Below are 21232 nucleotides of genomic sequence, written 5' to 3'. Positions count from 1 at the left end.
ATGATATTTTTCAATGAAATTATTGAAGAATGTAAATAAATAGATTTCCAAAGGAGGAAGAAGGGTGTGAACAATAATAAAAATAAAGACAGGAGGGGACTCAAAAATGAAGAGCTCTAATATATGAAACTTCATGCATTTAGAAACTACTTTAACTCAAGAAACTTATGGGATAATCAAAACAAAAAGTATAGCTTTGTCTTCCGATTGCATGAAGAGTGTCCATGAAGGATACATATTTTGTAGATTATCTCTCTTTTTCCCACAAAAAAAAACAAAAAACAGATACAATTTAAGCGTGTAAGACTTGAAAAGAATAACCATAAAACAAATAATAGTTTTACAACATGAATCATGAAATGTCTTACTAATAAAAGTGGATTTATGAATAATACATATCAAAATGGATGTCTTATAAGTGATCAGCATTTATAAGACTCACACAATGATATGGGAAATCATTTCAAGTTGGTGCATGGTATAGTGTTGGAATTCGGTCATGACATCCTAGACTGCCTTAATTTCGGTCCATATTCTGAAATATGGATGCAGAAAAAATCACTGTAGACCCATCCGGGGAAAAATGGATCGAAGACAGAGTCTCAACACAAGTATAGCTAATGGTAGTTCCAGAAAATTCCTAAAGGTGCAACCTTTTACTATCTCAACTATTATAAGGAATATCCGCAGGGTATGGGCTGGGGGACTGTAGCCCCCACAATTAAGGAATATTTGCTTGTTACTAGAAAATAGAAATATTTTAAATCTAATAAAAAATTTCCAAAAAATTTAATTTTTTTTCTCGAAATAATTCAAGTTTCTCTGAATAGCTACAATTTTTTGAAATGTTTCTCCAAAACATTTAATATTTGAATTTTTTTTTTAAACAACTTTAAAGTTCAAATTTAATTTTCTTGAATAACTGAATTTTTGATTTTTTTTCTTCCAAAAATTTAATATTTGAAATTTTTTGAGAATGGCTATCAAAAGTGGTTCAAATTGGCCTCAGATGAGGGATAATTTTGTTTATTAGATCAGAAGTTTTATTCTAAAGAAGAATTTCTTTAATTTTTTGAAAATTATTATGGATTTCTTATTTTTTTTTATTATTATTGTAATTTTTGTGAAAAGCTGTGTATTTTTGAAAAAAAAAATTCAAATAATTTAACATTTGAATTTTTTTTTCCTAATAATTTGATTTTTCAATTTAAATTCAATTAAATTCCAATTTTTGGATTTTTTTTTCAAAAGAATTCCACCAAAACACCAGTCCCCCCCTTAAAAAATCCTGCGGACGGCTCTGATTATTAAGCGTATTTGTTGAGATATGGCTAATAGATCATTTACAAGAATTTACCTAAACAATAATATATACAGTCCTAAAAATAAAAAAATATGTATTGTTTTTCGGGGTTTTTTTTCACAAAAATCAACTATCTACATATTTACATATGTATTATGAACACTGAGACTATCCATCAATACTTGTCTATACATATGTACGTACATACATATAAAAGATGCCTACTTCATACATTCATATCATAACAAGTTTCCTCCAAAGTCATTTCCTTGATAAACGCTGATCATGTTTACTTTTTGCTTGTAATTCACTATGTATTATAATTATTGAACGATCAAGAATAATAATATGTATAATTGTTCTGACATATTTCTTACTCACTCAATAATTGTAAATAATATGACCAGTGCCGTAATCACGGGTTCTTTATTGGGGTGGGGGCGAAAATGGATTACTAACCATTTGTAGACCTAGAAATACTACTACCGGAACAAAATATCCCCCCCCCCCTCCGGTGATTACGCCCCTCTATACCAAAATATGCATAATTTGAAAAAAAAAACTGTGTAGACTAGTGTTGTGTGGGTTCTTATTCAGGACTGCGGTACAGTCCACTCCAACTTCTCGATCCTTAAAAACGGTAAATCGATCCCTCGTGACATCATTGAGGTTTTCTTTTTTTTAATGATTGTGTTGTATAACCTAATAAATTATATAATTAACCGAAAAATAGAATCATATCTTCCAATAATATTGCGTTATAATGAATATGTTTTACAAGATATGTGCAATGCTCTAAATAGTTAATACATATCTGCTATATATTATCTTATTTGGTATTATAAACCATCGAAATTAAGAAGACAAATTCCAAGGACCGATAAGACCGGTCCTAAGACTGAACTGAAACGACACAACACTAGTGTATACTAGTGTTGTGTCTCAGTCTGAAACATTTTATTCCACTTCAGTCTCATGTTATTTTGCTCGACCGATTTGAACTACTATTTCTGTGGAGAACACGGTCTCAGACAGTAGACCGAAAAATAATCATTTTGAAATTGTGGACGCCGAATTTCCTATAGCTTCGATGTTAGATGTCGTTGATGTTTTCATATATATATATTTTTTTTATGGCAAAAAAGAGTCTAGAAACATATGAAACACCTTGACAATCTAAAAATTACTTTTAATGGTATATAAATAAGCTCTAACTCAATTATATAAGTAACACATGACGTAATGAACGATTCATCTATAAAATTGGTCTATATCAAATAATATTGATGTGAGGATTTTGATTTTTTTTTACTTTTTTTGTGGGACGGATCTAGAGTTTTTTTTTTTTAAATCTGATAGATACAGATTGAACTTTTTTAAAGTCTCAAATTAGTTGAGCCTAACATACTTTATAATAGTGTTAGTCTGCTCTAGGATTTCCAGACCAAACCCCAACATTATTGTTCTTATTTATCACTCTCTCAAGATATATACATCATATTCCTTAATATGCATCATTTGAAAGCTGAAAAAACTAGTTTTGAGACTCGGTCCGAGAGTGATGGACCAATGTTTCGATTGAAACTGTAGTCTCATACCGTGGGCCGAACTTTTATAATCTTTAAAATAATCGTGAATCAATATTTTCAGTATCATTCTTTTTTTTTTCTTTCTTTTTTTGTTTGATACGAAGATCCGAATTTATTATTTCTTAGATCAACTGACGCTGATTAATAGTTCGTAACTAATATGATAGATGTCCTAATTAAGATAGACACTACGAGACATAAAAATTGCAACTTATATATATATTCTGCCTAAATTAGTTACAAGATCTACACAAGATATCTATGTATATATATATATATAAAGTTTATCCGTTTGAGTGTCGAATGAGGACTACCTTTGAGGTTTAGGACCGAATGTGTGTAGGTAACCCACAGCCAGTGAGCGCTCTAGAGACTAAAGTACTACTAGCAAATCAATTCATAATTTTTAAAAGGCCTTAACTGGTTTTTTTTATTAAGGAGATGGCATCTAAGTATTGAGTAGCTAAGTGTGAGTGTGCTCATGAAAAAAGGAGAGGATTTGCTAGAGAGTTATCTTATATATATTATTAAAGCAATGTTTGTATGTTCGTCCACACCTAATAGCTCCGTTAATCTCAAGTTCTACCACTAGTAGTATATAGAAAAAAAGAATGCTCAAAACTTGGATACATAAATTAACTACGTATGAAGGAGGAAAAAAAATATCGGGAAAAATATCCCTGGAGGCACATAGAAACAAAGATAATTGTTTAAAGCAATAGGCATATATTTTTCATTTTTTTAATAAAATAAATTGCATGCGTTGCAAAAGATGGAAGAGAAGGGTTATTCAAACTCCATCCCAAGAAGTAAAGGAGAATTATCCAAAAGGAATCATTGTAAAAAAAAAAATATAATACATGTATTCTTATTCAAGTCTAATGGAGCGTTGTGGTTTGTTTTTTTCTTCTTCTTTGTTGAAAGGGTTATGATATTGATAAGAGAGAGAGAGAGAGAGGCCCTTTTTCATTAATAAGTACACTTTTATGAGTGCCTATCTTATCCGTCTATTCCCTAATTCGTCTTCATTAAAGTGGATGTCACTGATAACAGTCGACTCCTTCAATCATTTCCCTCAATAGTCGTCGTATCCATGACTGTTTGGTAGATGAGGAAAAAACCACACTATACGTATACACTATTGAAGTTGGTTTTTTTTTCTTAAAAAAAAAAGAAATGATGGTTCTTTTCGATAAAGAAAATACGTAGTGAGATAGATAGAGAGGAAATGGGTATGCATGAGACATACATACATGAGTAATAATCCGGAAGCATCCAGTTATAATCTACATATCATGACAACCATAATGAACAGACTTTGCATAATGATGATCATAATAAATATATAATCATTTTCGCCAGTCTCAATGAAAATAACAAACTCTGAAGGTAACTGCATCTAGAATTTAGAATTATGCATCCAACAATGACTTAAAGCCAATTTCTTCTTTTTTACTGGACATTCCAAGAGGGAGTAAATTGAGAAATTTCCGAATCAATGGTTGTAACCAACATTTTTCTTGCAACGGGCCTTGTACCATAAGGTCCCCACTATTTTTAAAATGAAATAGTATGAAGGTGCACATTTAAAGGGTGAACTTGTCATGCCAAAGAGTTACAAAAATAGTTTTGGGTTCACTCCAAGTCTTTCTAAAACTCGTCACAGTCATTTTAAAGATTTTGTCTAATTTGTGTATGAGGTTGCGAGATAAATACTTATTGATATGCCCCGAAGAAATGGTCTTAGGACAACGGCCCTTCCAAAGATGATTAATTAAGTAATATTTAATCAAAATCATATGTATAAAAATATTTTTATTAGACTATTTCTTTGAACATTTGTCATCAAAATTACATTTTTTGAATTTACAAAGAAGTTCATAGAACGATTTCACCCTCGCTCAGAATACTAGAATGCCTTTTCTTCTGTCCAATTTCATGTTTTGAAACCCTTGAAGTGAGGGGAACTAGTCTTTCCACACTTGGAGAATGATTAGGGGTTTGATTTAATTCTAAATCTTCCTTTCCTTGAGCTGTAAGTACTAGTAGTTCTTCATTTGAATATTTTCTTAGAAGGGGAGGTGACAAAATTTCTCTGGGTTTAAGTTTTTCTCAATCCTCCATTTCAAAATAATTTGATGTCATCCAGTTAATATTACCAATTGGTACTTTCTAATACTTTTTGTCTTTGACTCCCTTTTTCTGGCTCCCAATATGTATTTTAGAGCTTCTTTTTTTTAATCATACATGCCTGTCAACAAAATTGCCTCAGAATGAGCAAAGTATGAATTATTTTGGAAGACCTTTTTGAAGGTCGACATTTGTGATGGCAATTCTTGAAACATATCCCTACAAGCGATAGCTCCTAGAAGAAAAGCTTGGAGTCACTCTCCATGTTAAGTCTTTTTCAAATAGAGAAACTTATAGATTTAATACAATTTTTACAAGAAGCTTCAAATTGAAGTACTAATTAGAGTCATTAGTAGTAGGACTTTCACTAAATTCCTCGTTTGGGGGTTTAGATAGAACATAGAGCCTAAGAATATTTGGTGCAGTCGTGTTCCAACGAACTAAGCTCAGTTTTCCAGGTTTGCGAGTCAAAATGGATAAATATCCTTTAATTGTCCCATCCTGGACCAAATGACAAATAAGATATAAGTACTCTAAGTCATTGTTTTTATCTCATAATCAATCATTGGCACTTTTCCATCAACTGCTTCAAACATTTTACATTCTTCCGGTGGTTTTAGCTTGAGTCCATCTTTTGAAGAAATTATTTTGCCAATGAATCCAGTATAATTTTCTGGGCCTTCAGCTTTACCATCAATTTCATCAAATAAGTGCCTGAAGGCCAACTCATTTTAGTGTAATAAAAAAATAGTGACTTTTGCAATTGTTGCAATTGTAATTCGACAAATCTAATAGCCCCTTTCTCAGGACCAGTGTTCACTCCACACCCATCAGCTAATATTGCATTTAACGATTTTTTAGATTTAACTTTTTCAACAACACTCACAATCCTTTGCAATTGAAATTCCATTTCCATTCCTAGGCACAAAAATGGTCGACATAAGTGGCTCCGGGATAGTTTGTTACTATTGTGTATTTGCCCAATGTTTTTTTTTTATCAGAATGAATAACTTAACACTGACTCTTTTTTCCATCAAAGTCAAAACATTCAACATTTACTAAAGAGTCTTCATGTTCATTTATCAATTTATCCTTCATATTTTCTGGAATTATCATCTTCTCCAATACTAACATGGTAATTTTCAGGGTTATCAAATCCAATTATTTTACATAGGTCATTTATGGTAGAGTTCATCATGGCAGCTGTTGTTCCATAGCTCAAATCGAATCTCCATCTTGTTTCCATTGACTCATTAAAGTCATACCTATTTCTTTTATTACAAAGTTCCTCATGCGTTTCATTATAATTTCCCTCATCCTCAATGCTACTAAATTGAATTGCATTCTGATCAATATTTGGAGTTCAAGTCTAAAATGGTCAGATAAATCACCCAATAACCAATGATATCTGAAGGTTTTGATCCCTAATCTTGTTTCAATTTGATATGAACTACACGAATTGCTTCTTTCTTGAGACATTTTCAAAGTTTGAAATTAAGTTTTTGAAACTGTGTCAAATATTGATTTGTTTTTATTACTGTTTCTTACTTTTCTACTAATGGAATTTGTTCGGGGGCTATCAAAAAGTATTTATTCGCGCAACCTCACACATAAATTAGAACAAATCTTTAAAATGATCGTGACGAGTTTTGGAAAGACTTAGAGTGAAACCAAAAATATTTCTGTAATCCTTAGGTATGCCAAATTCAGAGTTTAAATGTGCACCTTATTACTATTTCATTTTAAATAAAGTGGGCACTCCAGTGTACTAGCTATGCATGTAAGTTTTTCCATTTTTTTTTTACCCTACCCCATGTTTGCATTTAATACATGCAAACATATTTAATTTCATTTCTTTATAAAGTACGGCATTTCAAAACCTCTCCTACCTGCGTACCTATTTTGTAGCATGGAATTCTAAACACATGGAATAATCACGCATGCAGCTTAGCCTGTTTGTTGTATTATTTTCTCTCTTGATAGAATGGAGTAATAAAAGACGTTGACTCAATTTTTTCCTTTTTTGAACCAATCGCTCATCCTTTTATATTCCTACCATGTGGGAATGAAAAATCTGCGTGATTATTTCAGGTCTCTAGATTCATGTTTATACATAGCCCCGAAGTAAAATCTGAAATATTCTAAAATTATACATTTTACCATTGATCGTTTTTGAAATTTATTATAAAAGCAGCTCTATAAAAGCAAAAATTGGAAGGATATTTCTATATGAAAAATCTTTAGTCAATTACCTCAAATTAGTATTAATTCTCCCAAATGAAAAATAAATAGCATAAAATGAATTAAATATATCAATTATCCGTTTTTGTATGTATAATAACGGATCAAAGGTTTGAGATCGGAAAAAAGGGAGAAAATCAAATCGAAAATGTGAGGGGTGGCAAATTTTGTAAATCTGTGGTAAAAAAAAGCGATGAGCACCTGGGAAACTTGTGCCTGTCTCACTGCTATAAAGCATTAAAAAAGCTACCTGCAAAATTTCAGATTCCACTTTTCATTTTCCACATAGTACTGGATATTTTTGGGTCTTAAAGTTGATTATTTTTAGAGGTGTTGTACTTTACTCAATTGCAAAATATGGACCAAATGTGATCAACTTATTAATGTAGAAGTCTTGATTTAACCTACTACAAAATGCAATGCACTCTGTCTTCAAGAATCTGATCTATTCTTCAAGGAATAGTGCGCCCTATCTTCAAAAATTTAAGGGATCTTATGACTATAAGCCTTCAACATTAACAGTTAACCTCTTTTATTGGCTCAAGTATTTAAAAAAATCATATTATTTGCATAAAAAATGATTAAGCAGAAAAACAAGTGAAATAATATGATATTTAACGTCATTTGAAGCATGATGTACTTTGAAGGCTTCTCAGACACATTAAATATATATCTTTTTAATGTGCATAATAGTATGTTTTTTTGTAGATGAAGACTTATGAAACAATACGACTACAAAATTTGGACTATTTTATCCCAAAAGGGTACATTTTCACAATTAAATCGTCATTACAGTCCTAAAAATGATATGAGGGATTTCAAAAATTTATATGGATAGCATTTTCTTTATATTCTCTAGTAGGAAATACATTAGTTTAGTAAAAACAGGGCATTATAATACAGTGGTTCTTGAGCGGGAAAGAGATTCCCCGGTCTTTTTAGGGTTGGTAAGATTTTTTGTATTATCTTTAAATATCAAACAAACCATTGATTCAAGATTTGTGACCCTGCTTTTCCCAGAGGTTTAAGCTAAACAAGGCTTTCAATGTCCTTCGATGCATTAAAATTTGAATTACAAAAATTATTTGGAATTATGTAATTAATTTACTTAAATTTAAATCTAGGCCATGGGACTTACTAATTAGGTAAATGTATATATACATATTTATGGGTTCATTCGATCAAGATGATATTAAGTTTGTACTTAATCAGTTGGTTTTTTAAAGGGATAAATACGCATATTACGTTCAAGTTCAAATCAAACATTACAACCTGTATGTAGTAAAGAGGATAATGAATAAATCTCGTTTTTAAGTTGTACTTTTTTATGGGAGACGTGATATCTCGTCTTAGAAAGAAAGATTGGGTAATATAAAAAAAGAAATACTTTCAGTGAACTTAGGCTGGGCTTAGAGTGCTAAGAAGGATAACCATTTGGAATAGATGTAATTGAACATATGTAGAGTTGAAAAATTAGATTAGGCCATGAGTGGAAGGGAGTTGATAAGTTTCAGAGACTCTTATATCTATGTGAATCCATGATTCAATCCTATTCAACGGGGAAGAACAAAAGAGATCCATGGATTTAGCCTTCTCAGAGGATCGATAACCTCACTGATCCAAGTCATAATTTCGTCATTATTTTTCTTTAGTAGCAGCTTGATGACCCCCCACTTCAAAAAATTCAAATATCCACAGCTGATATGCCGTCTCTCGGGAATCGGGACTACCACATTACTTTTACATTTTCTCAGGTGTGGTTAATCTATGGGTTATTTTACAAAAAATAAATGTTATTTTTTTAGCATTTGTTTCCTCTAGAAATTAACATGGATTTGAAAAATGGATACATCCGTTAAGGGGTCAAATACTTTAAATCAAAAGAAAATATCGAAAATAGTTGGGATCTCTATTGAGATAATGAAAGTAGGTAATTAAACCTAAGAGGTTAAGATCACTTCTTTAATCCATTAAATCCTAGCTCTTAACTAGAATTACTAGTTACTATTAATACTATGGAATTCCTATAATATAGTTTTCTCTAAATAAATATTAAATTTAGACTAAAATCAGTGTATATACAAACAATCACCCATCTCTTGTTACTCGACTCATAATGGAAATCTACATGCCTACATATTGCTTATTTACACCAAAGAAATACAGAATTTATTTCTCAAGTAGTTTCTTGGCATGGTACAATCACGGTATAGCTATGTCTGTCACTTCTAGGTGAAGTTATATACCAACATAAAGTATACAGTAATTTGAATAATAATAAATGTCTTCTTACGTGTTTTGGCTCAAAACAAGGAAAAACGCTTAACGAATGGCCCATATATCTAGTACCTCATTGAAATATACATATGTAGGTACGTGACAAGGAAAACTGATTTTTTATTTATTTATTCCTTCTTATACAAGCACTCTTATCAAAGTCATCAAACAAGGTATCTACTAGTGTCAGTGTAATTAGGCTCAACTTATTTCTCTTTCTTTGAATGACTGAGTATCACCTTTTCATGTCTCTTCGACCTACTTTGGATAAGAAATGAGGTACAAATGGAATTTAAAAAAATCCTAATTTGTAAAATTGAACTGGCAAGATCCCCCCCATTAATTGATACTAATTTCAGAGTAATTAGGAAAGTCGTTAACGTAAATGAAAGTATTTTTAGAGTCAATTTATAAAGTTTAACGTTGGGAGCAGGGGCGCTAGAACCAACTCATATGCGGGAGGGATACGTATAAATGACATCATAATTAGTGTTGTGTCAGTCTTTATTTATTCGATCCAGTCTTAGGACCGATCCTATCAGTCCTTGGGACCTGTCCTTAAGACTGTCATTCCTTCGAACTGTAAATAATAGAACATAAATTTGAGTGACGTCATGAAGGACCAAATTTTATAAGTTTTGGGACTGAGTTGGACCGGATGAGACTGAACTGGGCCTCCAGTTCCAAATAAGGATCGACACAACACTGATCATGATCACACAACTTTACATTGTCAATAGTTTTTCAAAAAGTGTTTTGACGCCCATGGATGGCTAGGATTTATACGAAATGAAATATCAATGGCTGAGCACATTCCAATAACTACTAAATAATAATCAACACTGATTCACGAAGAATCAATTATAGAGGGAGGTCACACAAGTTTATCAAAAGGCTACGGATAGAAACACTACTTAAGAAACTCAACAACAGCAATCTATGCATGACAAAAGGTCTTTTTTGAATTCATTTAAATACAATATATGTACGTAGGAACAAAGTAAACTCATTTTTATAACAGGTAATCCAATAAATTCCCTCCCAACATCAAGATGAACTTTGTGCTCATAAATAAGCACCTATTTTTATCGTTGGTGCATATTAAAAATATTGATCATTTCATTTGAATAATATTAGTGCAACATAATATTTTTTAATGATGTCTGTATATACTTATAATTTTTATTGATATTATGAATAGTCGTTCATGTACAGTTGTTATAATTGTACCCTCTACCTACCTATAATAAGCTCTAAACATGCTCTCCAAAGAGAGTATTTGTGTATTGATTATAATGAGTATTAGAATTTTAAAAAATAGGGGGTTAATTCCACACAGAAGAATATCTTATGTTGGTATGCTTATGAACACATTATGTAATCAATTAATCGATGATGTAAGGTGGTGCGAATGTCATATGTGAAAAGTATGAAGAGACATACCAAAAGTACATAAATTGTATAGCGTTTGATTCACACATAATATGTTTCTATATCATTGTAAAGCTCGATATTTACTCCTCCTAAAAATATATGTACAAGAGGGACTTTAAAAGACGACCTTCAAAGACCCATCTCTCAAATACAGAGATTATGAAACAAGAAGGTCGTTAAGGGAGGGAAGCCAATTTATTTTTTAGAAATTGAAACTTTGTTTGTACATACTTATAGTGTAGGACGATTAATCTAGTACATCATGAGTTAGAAATAAGTAAGTATCCTTCCCTTATAACAATCCCATTCAAAATAACTTGATTGAGAGATCTTTTTTCAGATAATGTGATTATTATAATTAGGGCCGAGACAATTCACTATTCCAAAGAATTGCGAATTGGAATAGATTGCAGATTTCGAGCAAACTTGCAATACAGTATTTAAGAACAGATTCCTTGACTATTTTAAATATATTTTTTTAATGCAACAATGAGAAAATGTAATAAAGGAAAGCTTTTATAGTATTAGCAACTTTATTAGGTATGTAAAATATATACATCACTAAAGCAAATAAATCGTCTACATAATCGCTTATGTCTATCACTAGATTGAAAATTTGACTATGCCCACACTAAAGCCTGGAATCGTAGCAAGACTCTGGATTCGATTCCTGTTTAATACTTATGGCAAAGGAGGAATTGTAATTTCCCATTTTGCAGGAATAGGCTGAATTATAAGAGGACATCCATATACGACGTTGACAGCTTTTATGATATTTTTGAAGCTCTCTGCCTCCATCATCAAAGATTGTTTTTTGGATGCCTCCTCCATATCATCTTTTGACGAACCCATCACCTCTCTCTCCCAATAATTGCGGAGATATTTTATGAATGCCCCCCTAACTATGTAAGATAGTGCCTCTCAAACTGTGGTACGTGAGTGGAGTTACTTGGAGAAAAGGTTATGTCTGTAATGTATTCGTGTCTCCTTCCCTCTTATTCTCTTACTTCTCGTATTGTCTTGTATGTTTGTAAAGTACTGTCTTTACCTCTTTATAAGTATAAATAACCGTGTATTATATATAAATCAGAGTAGTGTTTTGTATTAATAAGAATATAATTGTTATTCCACCACGTCTTTCCTCTCCTCAATTCTCTCGGTCCTCCTGGATTCCTTTGTATAAATAGTTTGTGTCTCCTCAATCTCGTCAAGACACAACAATGTCACCGCACATTCAGTTTGGTGAATGATCAGTATGGTGGTACTTGGAGATCATTATATTTTCTTGGGTGGTACACACTGTAACAATGTTAAGGCCCTCTGATATAAGAGTACATGAACATGGGGACATAAAGAGAAGGAATGTTGAAATAAACGAGCAAGTATATTCATCCAAAAGTATTTACGAAAGTTTGTATATTACATATACCTTCGGTTTATGAAGTGATAAGAGGGAGCCACGTCCTTCTAAGGCCATTATATAATAATAAATAAAAAATTCTTTATTTAATCAGCCAAACTTTGTTTAACAAAGATAGATAACTCCTTCATCACGACTATTTAAACTTGACAATCAGCCTTCAATTCTATAAGACTCATTGATTAGGAATATGATGGACGATTGTCAAGGCACACTTTTTATATACTATTTAGGCACATACAATATACATATATGTATTATGAGTGTCCTTCTAGACGAATTCTCAAACAACAATGATCTTGATGATGAAGCAATCAAATAAGTAATTAAGATTTTTATTTTAAATAAAATAATATTATTACGAACATAAGTAGGTAGGTATTATGCATAACATAACAACAAGTAAAGTCAATGAAGGAATTGAAGCACCTTCATATTCCAAACGTAATGTTCTCTTTCTCTAACAAAAAAAATTAATCAAAATGTATCCTGAAAGGATTTTATGAATCTGTGTAAAAACATCAAAAGTACCAATTGATTTAGAAATTGGCAGAGGCACAAAATTAAAGTTCAATTACTTTTTCCTATGAGAATAGCCAATTGTTCTAGATCGAAAGACATATTTTTGTATTATTTTTTTTTTGGACATGAAATAAACTCAATTGATATATTTTAAAGAAACTATTTTAATCTCTACGTAATTTGGTAAGGATGTAGCCATCAATATCTAGTGCCAAAAGATTAACAATCATAATCATATTATATATATATATTTATTGGAAGTCCTTTGATCGTAGGTAGCTACCTACTAGTGTTGAGTCTTAATACGACATCGATTTTTTCCAAGTTCGATAAAGTGATTTTTTTGGCCGATCTGGATCACTTTATTTCGGTCCAAACCGAAAATCAAACATTGGACTGAAAGTGTTTTTTTTAAATTATTTTTTCTACAAAACTACAGTCCTTTTTTCCAAAAAAATAAATTTCATTTTACGTAGGAGCAATACAAATTTTTATTTTGTATACCGAGCTTTACTACAAGACCGGTCCAGACATAAATTGGAGCGAATTAGTTGAAATTGTAAGGGTTGCAAACCGGTCTAGGAATTCCAGACCGAACCCCAACTCTAGAAAATAACTAATAACCTACCTCCCCCCCCCCTCACAACCCAATGAAGATAATGATAAAGGAAGTATAAATTTATAAGGGATCCCCTAGCATCTTTCAATAATATTTTTGTTACTCAAATAGAGACAAATTAAAAACCAAATATGTTAATGCCCACATATTGAAAGTAGTAGTGATTGAAAGCTAATACTAATAATAAAATAATATGTAATTTGAAAAACCTTTTTTCATACTAAAAACATCATAAATCAAGGCATTGCTGTGGTGTTGTTGTTGCTATTGACACCTGTATTTATTCATAGCTTTGCTAAGTGTGCGTTTGATTTTGCTCCTAGGAAGAGTGGAAACATGTATAGTATAGTAAATAGGACTTTAATTGAATTATGAACATCTCTCCTTACATGAGGATGAGAGCGTCCCTCATTTGAGGTGAGGATCATAAAAATCATTGTTTGAAACGAAACGTTACTTTCATACACTAATAAAAAGTGTTTTTGTTTTTTTGTAGAAATTCCTACTGAATTTTTATCATAGAAAGTCATTAAATAATACATATATGCACACTAGTGTAAGAATAAAAATCTACCTATGTACGTAAAGTCATAAAACAAAGTATGAAAAATGATCTTTTACGAAGGAGGTAGAGAAATAAGAGAACTTATTAAGTTAATATTTGTTTTAATCTTTTAAGGATATTACGAGTCTTTTGTATGTGTCTATATAGGTATACATACATGTATAAGTACACAATTTCCTCCTCATACTCACACACGTATTAATCAAATTGGATATTTATTTAGGCCCTCCATGAGAAGAGAGAGTTGAACATTATCATGCTTCGGTGTTTAAGCTACATATTTATGTATAATATGTACATGTATGTATGACTAAGAGTATTTCATATCATATTTAAAATTCACATTCAAAAATGCGTCTTTGAACTTCATACGACAGGATTAATCCGTGGAAACACATTGGTTCTAGGTAAATTATGAAGTAAATTACATAGAGGTGATATGCAAATAAGAGAAGCAGGATAGGAACTAAGTCAAAAATTATCACCTTGGCATAAATAACCTTATTTATAATAATGAACATACTTTAATTCAAGAAAACTTTAAAAAAAATGGACTATATAGAAAAATAAGTGCTTCATTCCTTTTCATTTATTGTTTGATTAGTGTAATTTTTATTTATGAGTATTTACATACATATTAATAATATATTAGAAGCACTAATACTTGGAAATGTGCATTCATAGACTTATAGTATTGGTATACATACAAATTATGATTTTATCCTTCTCTCTTAAAAACAAAATGAAAAAATTAACTGTCAAAAACCAATTAAAAGGTCCCAAGAAAAATACATCCATCACTTGGCAAGAAACGATGTTAATTAAAGCTCCTAAGAAATCATAATTATCACCCTTTTTCCTCATGGATCAAAAAGAGGCCTAAGGGATCACGTATCCTTTGACCTCAACACTTGTTGATGACTATAATCATTATAATAATCTTCCTTGAGGACATAATTGCATGCTGTACATATTATGTAAGGACGTGAGAAGTCCCTTGTAGCAATTAAATTCTATGAGATTTATGACACCCACGTTGGAGTAGAGGATATGAGAGGATCTTCACATGCTCAACCATATTATGTTCCTGGATGGCTATAGACATTTATGTTTGTTCAATAAAACCCCGAAAAACAATAATAATAACATAGAATCGAAGAAAATCTATTATATCAAAAGATCAAAATATGCAATCCAAGGTTGTGTTGGATGGAAAGGAAAGAAATAGGCACGTAGATGTCCGTTTATAAAATTTGCACATATTTCTTAAAGATCAATATCATTCCTTGAGTAGGACCCGTGATTTTCTTCTTATAAATCACCGCATACAATAATATTTATCAAAATGAAAACAAAATCTATTAAAGTCAAGTTAGATATAAAATTGTTGAAATAGTATATAAAAAGTACTAAAAGAGAGTGTCAATATACAGATTGTACAAATAAAAGCCATAAGGCACTAGATATTATATAGTTTTAGTTGTACGACATGGGGAAAGAACACAACAGAGTGGATTAGAGCAAATAACTAATAAGTGTTAGGTACAATCACTGACAAAACAACTTTTAAATTTTAGTCAACTCTGTTAATAAGAGACAAGGTTTGAGGAGGAGAACTCAATGACTTGATAGTACTATTAGTTAGTAGTGAAGTAGAGTGAGTTCATGAATGCTTTTGAGTTTTGAGTAATGTATTGATAGCGTTTTCAAAAACAATTTTCAAAGTATGACAGTCGCCTTCTATCAATTCTCATATTCATTGCGTTAGGCATCCCATTAAATATATAATTATATACTGCATACATTGAAAGGGGAGTACTGAAATAATTAATTAATAATAATCAACGTTGTCGATAAGAATTCTTCTTCCTATGGACTGAATCACGCCATTCGAGCAACCCTTGAATTCCCTTTATATTGTATAACAAGTGAGACGAGATGGCAAAAATAGAAAGAACCGGATATACGAAGGATAAAAGAAAAGGTTGACCTTACCCAAGGGTTGATAGAAATCCGGACACACTTCCTTCTGCAAAGAGGGAGATAATGTCCCCCATATGGAGGAAACTATTCGTCCCTAAGAGCTCACTCATGTTGTTAGGGATACTGAATGAGAATGGAACATAATATGAAAATATAGATGTAAGATGCACAAACTAAAAGTAGGCACGATCCAAATATAATAAAATACAAAAATGAAATATATTTCAGGGTACAACTACTAAAATAGAACTAAGACTGATATGTAATGTTGCATACTAGGTCATCAAGAGATGCGGCGGCAGCAGGAGCAGCGGGAAGACAAGTTTACCTCCGACGGTACAAAAAATTTCATTTTCGTTGGTGTGGTGGTAATAGTCTCGACATCGTCGTAGTATTACTACAAGTAGTGCTATTCAGCATTCACCGGCGCTCCTTCTTTACTTCAAAAAGGTTAGGAATGGAAGGAAAAAAAAAAGAGAAACCTTTTTGTATTTTATTTTTAATCTTTTTTTTTTTTAAGTTCTCTCTTCCAAGATACACGAACACACACTTTTTTTTTATATGCCTTCATCATCATCTTACAATATTTTCCTCTCTTTTTTTACTTTTGCAAGCAGTAAAATTATATTATTTATATAAATATTAGAACTAAAGCGAACACCACGCCGATAAGGTAAAAATCAGATTGAATAAGGAAGGCTGTTGATCCCCTGCACTCACATTAGCTAGATTAGAAGACAAAAGACTCATTCCTACCCCTTTCTAAGCTTCTTCTAACTCCCTGAGTAATGACTTTTCAGTGTTATTACTAATAAGTAATCACCCAAAATTATTGATTCCCTTCCTTCTTAATCCTTTAATAAATATGTATAGGACTACCCAAGTCGTTCCTGGACGACTCGAAGGGGGAATACGATGATGGATGGATTGGTAAATGCAATTTGATTAACAATGGGAATTGAATATTTGTTTTGTTATGATAATGTACGACTTCCGACATAAAAACCCTCAACGTACCTATATACACATTACTATTATTATCCATGCATACCTCAAAGTAATATGAATTTATGTACTTATTGAGGAACGAAAAACAACTCACTTGGGCCTTGCAAAGGTTTTACTACTACAACACATACATAATTCATTACTATTATTATTAAATATTTTCCATAAATTAGCAGGGTTTTTTTTTAAATCCATATATTTTGCATAGGTCTTTAATGATTAAAAATTAATGACCTTAGGTGTAACCAAGCATGCATTTATTGTATACTTGATAGTTTGTGGTAGAAATGATGAGGACAATTGCAAGTTATAGGCATTAATTAAGACCCATGAAAATACACTATCACTCTTGTGCTTAATTGTAATGGCACGTCAATGAAATATTACATTCATTTAACCACATCGTTTTCTCGAAATGGTGACAAATTTCCTCAGCTTTCAAGGAATCGTTGAAGTACCTAAGAAAATAATTATTAAATATCATGCATTTTGATAGATATTAATGGATAAATATTTAGGTATATATTATATTCGGCTGCACGACGGATATTTGAAGGAGCCATGTGCAGAGATAATAAGAAACTTTACATATTTTATGTGTTCATCACTTTTCAGAATTAAACTGAGAAATCTTTATTCATAATAATCTACAAAAAAAAAATAAAAAAAAAATATGTATTAATATTACTCATACAGATACGAATGTTCTTTTTTTTTTAATAATTAGGATTCTTCTTTAAAATGACAAATCCTTCCATAATGGGTGTCATGGGAATATACTCTTCGGTTGCAAGCTCCGCTCGCTCTCCACACGACAATAATACTGGAGTAGTATGGGTTTGAAATCCAGTTATTGTTTTCGGTTTGCCGGCTTGTCCCACAACATCGACCGCTTGGCCAACTCTAACAGATACAGTTAATGGAGATAAATTTTCATCGAAGGTCACAAGCATACGAGGTTGCATGGCTGTACATAACCCGAATAGGAGGTAATGAGATTTGCTCAAAATTGTTTGTTTGACATCAAGGAAGGCCATTATAGTACCCAAGAGGCCTGCAACAGCAACAGGAGACATCAACTGATTATCACTATGATAGGGATTTAGCGTTAAAGTTCCTTTGCCCATATGAAGTAATCCTTGCGCGATTCTAACCATAAATAAATTATGGTGATCTTTGGAGTGATACTGAGCAAGCTGTCTCAGCATTGCAGATAATCGAGCATTATTAGTTCCTGCTCCAATTAGGCCCATTGCGAATATTGAATTGTGAGCTACTTCTGGATCAGAGTCGTGGGAAAATTTAGATAATGTGTCTAAAATAATGAGTTGGGGATTCGATACAGAGATAAGACCCAAAGCAAGGGGAACTGTACGGCGAATAACAGGCTCACAATATCTCAATAAATGTCCAAATGTACGGAAAAGCATTTCAGATCCGATATCTTCGCCCATCGCAACGAGAGCTAATCCAAGAACTGCAACTGCTTGCTGCATAGACAAATCTTGACTTGAGTCCTTATCATCCTTTTTATCATCATCTTTTTTACTAGACGACTTTTTAGTATCTTTTGAAGTTTCCTCGTGGTGCTCAGAGCAGATATGCAAGAGTTCTTGTATTTTAAGGACATTTCCAGTTCCAGCATATGCACAAATATCAACTAAAGTTGTAGCCATAAAGTTGAATGGTTTTGGAATTGCTTCAAGGGCAGCTACAGTTGCTTCAGACATTTCTTGCTTGCCAAGGTAACAAAGACCAATTCCAAGTGGTAAAAATTTAGCAAAGGGATCTTTTAAATCACTTTCTTTCTTTTCCATCAAAACTTGTAAGATAGTACTTGTTACTTCAGAATTACAAGATCCAACGGCAATCAGACCACATGCTAGAGCAGTAATCCCAATAATTTCCATGGAAACCTTTTCATCCCCAAATACTGGCAATAAAAGACTAATAACATCCTTACGGTTACTGCCAGCATAAGCAAGTCCAAGACCAAAAATAGCACCACAACGCATTATCTCAGATTTGTGTAAAACATAGTCACTAAGTAAAGCCAAGGCAGGGTCACAATCATTTCGAACGCCAGCATTAACTATTCCACAAGCCAATAATGCACCAGCCTTGATGGGCTCATCGAGTGAGTAGAGATATTTATCAATTTTAAGCAAACCTCCATCTACGTCCCATAAAAGAATCATTCCCAGAGAAGCCATTGCTGACATCATACCATGTTCTTTATTCTTGTGAATCCATTTACTTCCTTCATCTACAATCAACTTATCTGTTCCAAAGGCAGCATTCACAAATCCGTTAACAAAAGAAGACGCCAAATTATGTCTTCCAGAATCCACGGAGGACCCTCCAAATGGATTTCGAATATTATCCAAGTGGGACTTGTACACATCTTCTGGTGTTTTGGGTTCCATAATATCTAATTCACGAGCCAAGTTCAAAAAATGACCATTTAAATGAGAATTAGATAAAATTTCGTTAATCTCATCAAACTCATCTTCATCCAACTCAATGTAATGTTGTTGACGACTAAGCATATATGCCAATTGTTTTTGCATGATAGGATCCTTACATGACATAAAAATTTCTAAAACTAATTCAGGTCTATTTAGTTGAAGTGCTAGCCTCAATGCCCTGGGATATTGCTCAAACTTCCTAAAAATCTTAACAGAAGTTTCTAAGAGTTGGATATTCTCTGGTGACGGAACATAGGGAACGCAAGACGTCAAATATAAACAGACCCTATTATACGCTCCATTGTCAACAAAATCTAGAATTAAATCCATTTTTTCAACTTCCATGAGTAGATCACATGCTTCTGCTTCTGCATGATGTTTCATTTGATAAGGCATTATATTTTTGACAAGTCCGAGAAGTGCGTCCTTGTTCACGTCCTCTTGCGTCTCATCGTCTTCATTCCAGGCAGATACAATCTCCGCACTCAAATGGCGCACGTATTCATGGCCCCAAAGGTCCACTACATTTTTCACACCCTTTAACTTGTATTTTAGAGTCATCCGTTTAGAAACATCTTCCGTCATGGAGAGAACGCTCAAAACATCTGACAGATTTTCCTTATTTGGCCCACTCATTTTTTCGAAAGTGGCTTCAATTCGGGAGTAGTGAGGTCGTAGAAACTTCAGGGGTTTCGGCACAGAAGTCATTGAAGTGGTGGAGGCACGGATCAATTCCCGAAGGCCAGTGATGGCACTCACATCCCCATCAGACTCCAGTCGCTCCACAAACAACTCCAAATCCTCTTTCAATCGCTTATCCTCTTCACTCAGTTCCTAGTGAGGAAAAAAAGGATTCAAGTTAGGGCTTCACAATAGGAATAGGACAGGAATGGCAAAGAGGAGAGACGACGACCAAACAAGTCCCCCTGGATAGCCACTACTTACCTCATCTTTTCCATCTTTCCCATCTTTCTTCTCGTCTTCCTTCTTCTTCTTGGGAGTCGGCACTTCCTCCTTCATGATAACATCCTCTTCTTCCTTTTTGGGTGTCATTCTTCTTAGTGATTTAAGATTTACTTCTACTTCGGGTACTACGTATATGAGAGAGTAGTAATTACTTTACTCCTTCCTTGGGATTCTTCTCTAGGCAATAATGAGATTGCAACTTTGAGTAAGAAGAAAGAGTGAGCTGCTGAAGTATTGAACAAGGCAGCTGACTCCCATTTCATTCCTCTATTGGCTGACACAACTACACTATCACAGTATTTTTCATTTTCATTGGCTCATATATTCAATCACGTCATGGCAGTTGAGGCAGACTTCCTCTTAATTTTGGATTACTTAGTAAGATTGTGTCATACATTAATCATTTTCATGCCCATTTCATCTTAGTTTTATAGATAAATAATTATCTTTAAATCAAGCTACATATATCCTAATCAAAGGCCATTTCAATTAAATTTAATGTTGATTTAAGCTTGAAGGATGGGTTTCAATTGGTGAAAAAGACAATAAGTAAAATCTTTCAATGAATAGACGAAGGTGCGTGAGAATTATACTCCTCCATTGGTTCCGATCATTTCCAAAATATATTGTTTTTAGTAAATGATCAATGAATCCAACATTATTATCTCTATAGCGTAATTGTACAAGAAGTAATTAATGAGGATCAT

The 21232-nt window shown here is 32.6% G+C and overlaps 2 protein-coding genes across 8 annotated transcripts in view; both read right to left on the bottom strand.

Annotated features, from left to right (window-relative positions):
• The window catches only part of Itpr (Inositol 1,4,5,-trisphosphate receptor), a 131633-nt gene extending 115125 nt beyond the window's left edge, over positions 1-16508 (bottom strand). For all 7 annotated transcript variants that reach the window (XM_071892514.1, XM_071892515.1, XM_040724324.2 and 4 more), the window contains exon 1: positions 16096-16508. In XM_071892514.1, coding sequence (XP_071748615.1) covers positions 16096-16193 — 98 coding nt within the window. In that variant the 5' untranslated portion in view covers positions 16194-16508. The remainder of the gene's footprint in view (positions 1-16095) is intronic.
• Positions 16509-17682: 1174 nt separating this feature from the next.
• On the bottom strand, positions 17683-20818 carry Rpn1 (regulatory particle non-ATPase 1). Its single transcript, XM_040724332.2, has 2 exons — positions 20505-20818; positions 17683-20393 (listed from the first exon to the last, which is right to left on the bottom strand). The coding sequence occupies exons 1-2, from the start codon at positions 20610-20612 to the stop codon at positions 17808-17810; spliced, it is 2694 nt and encodes an 897-aa protein (XP_040580266.1). The 5' UTR covers positions 20613-20818; the 3' UTR covers positions 17683-17807.
• Positions 20819-21232: the final 414 nt, after the last annotated feature.

The sequence above is a fragment of the Lepeophtheirus salmonis genome, chromosome 13 (genome assembly GCF_016086655.4).
Source record: "Lepeophtheirus salmonis chromosome 13, UVic_Lsal_1.4, whole genome shotgun sequence".
Classification (NCBI taxonomy): domain Eukaryota; kingdom Metazoa; phylum Arthropoda; class Copepoda; order Siphonostomatoida; family Caligidae; genus Lepeophtheirus; species Lepeophtheirus salmonis.
This window is presented reverse-complemented; position numbering and strand designations above follow the sequence as displayed.